The sequence below is a fragment of the Buceros rhinoceros genome, unplaced genomic scaffold, assembly GCF_000710305.1.
Source record: "Buceros rhinoceros silvestris isolate BGI_N320 unplaced genomic scaffold, ASM71030v1 scaffold42091, whole genome shotgun sequence".
Classification (NCBI taxonomy): Eukaryota; Metazoa; Chordata; class Aves; order Bucerotiformes; family Bucerotidae; genus Buceros; species Buceros rhinoceros.
Window position 1 is genome coordinate 1763 of NW_010396721.1, and position 1477 is coordinate 3239.

Consider the following 1477-nt stretch of genomic DNA (forward strand, 5'->3'; position numbering starts at 1 on the left):
GGGTGCGTGCCCATCTCTGGCACCAGCTGGGGCACTACGCGGCTGCGGGGAGCTGGAGCTGGGGTGCACACACAGCTCCTGCACCGAGCCACGCTCAGCAGAGCAGCCCCCTCCCTGCCTGTGCCCGTCCCAGTGCTCCCTGTCCCCACCTGTAGTTCCAGAGCAGTTTGGTGACAAACTGTGGGTCGTATCCTTCGCTCGACTTCTTGTACAGGGGGTTGTGCAGCATCAGCCTCTCCAGCAGTGAGATGCCTGCGCCCAGCGAGACCCCATGGCTCCTTGCACATCGCTCAGCCCCCGGCTGCCGGCAGCGCTCCCAGCCCTCTCCCCACTCACCCAAGCCATGCTCGATGGCCAGCGGTGACCTCAGGACAGGGCCCAGCTGCTGGGGGTCTCCTGCCAGCACCAGCTGCCCCCCGCTGGGGTTGGTCTTCTCGTCCATGGCAGTCAGGATTCCTGGGCAGAGGGAGAGATCAGGGCCACCCTGGGCCATGCAGAGAGCTGGTCCCTGAGGTGGCAGCCGGGCACCACTCACCTGCGATGGCGACCATGGTCTCCGGCTCTAGTGCCTGGCCACACTCGTCGATGAAGACGTGGGAGAAGAAGCCAGGGGGGAAGTTGGCTGACGCCAGCCTTGGGGGGAGGTGGAGTGAGGCTGCCTCAGCATCCCTGCCCCGGCTGGCCAGCCTTCCTCCCCTTGCCCTCACACTCATCCTCCCACAGAAGAGGGGTCCCCCGCTGCCCACCCTCCTCTGCACCCTGTCCATGCTGCTCCCCAGTCCCCACCCTCACAGCCTGGGTGCAAAGCAGCCCCCTTGGTCTACCCGTCATGGGTGATGGGGACAACCCCAGGTCCTCTGACCTTCCCGCTGGCACCAGCGTGGTGATGAAGATCCGGTAGCGCCCCAGGTGCTCCTTGCTTGGGTACACGTAGCAGCTCTGCCCATCGTCCCAGTTGCAGCAGGGCTGAAACAGGTGTGCGGTGGGATCCTGCTCTCCCCAGGAGCTACTGGCCCAGACAAGCCACAGCGTACCGAGACCTACCCTGATATCAGCAGGCACCTCCTGATAGTTCCTGGAACTGGCCATGAGCCTGTAGATGTAGCGTGGGGCGATGTCCGTGATGAGGCGCTGGCACAGCAGGTCTGCGGCGCTGTTGGATGGGGCGCAGGCCAAGATCCGGGCATCCTTGAAGTACTTCCATACCTTGGTGGGAGGAGGGGGTGATGGCACTGAGCCCCTGGGCCGGGGTGGGCAGCGATGCCTGGGCCTGGACCTGGGCACTGGCCACTTACCTGCTTGATGGCCTCCACCACGGTGACCGTCTTGCCAGTTCCAGGGGGGCCAAAGATGAGGTATGGGGCTGGCCTGGACATGCCCGTCACGATGTGGGTCACGGCTCTGCACTGCTCCTCATTTGCCTGCAGCTTGCGGTCGAACCAGCTGCGGGAGCAGAGGCTGAGCGTGGTGGGTTCCC

The 1477-nt window shown here is 65.0% G+C and overlaps 1 protein-coding gene across 1 annotated transcript in view; it reads right to left on the reverse strand.

The window, feature by feature from the left end:
- Positions 1-1477, reverse strand: part of MOV10 (Mov10 RISC complex RNA helicase) — a gene marked incomplete at its 5' end in the record, with an annotated part of 5431 nt that overhangs the window by 1578 nt on the left and 2376 nt on the right. Inside the window, 6 exon segments of the mRNA XM_010145972.1 lie at positions 150-252; positions 337-456; positions 536-633; positions 863-966; positions 1045-1206; positions 1296-1462. Of these exon segments, the coding sequence (XP_010144274.1) occupies positions 150-252; positions 337-456; positions 536-633; positions 863-966; positions 1045-1206; positions 1296-1462 (754 nt within the window).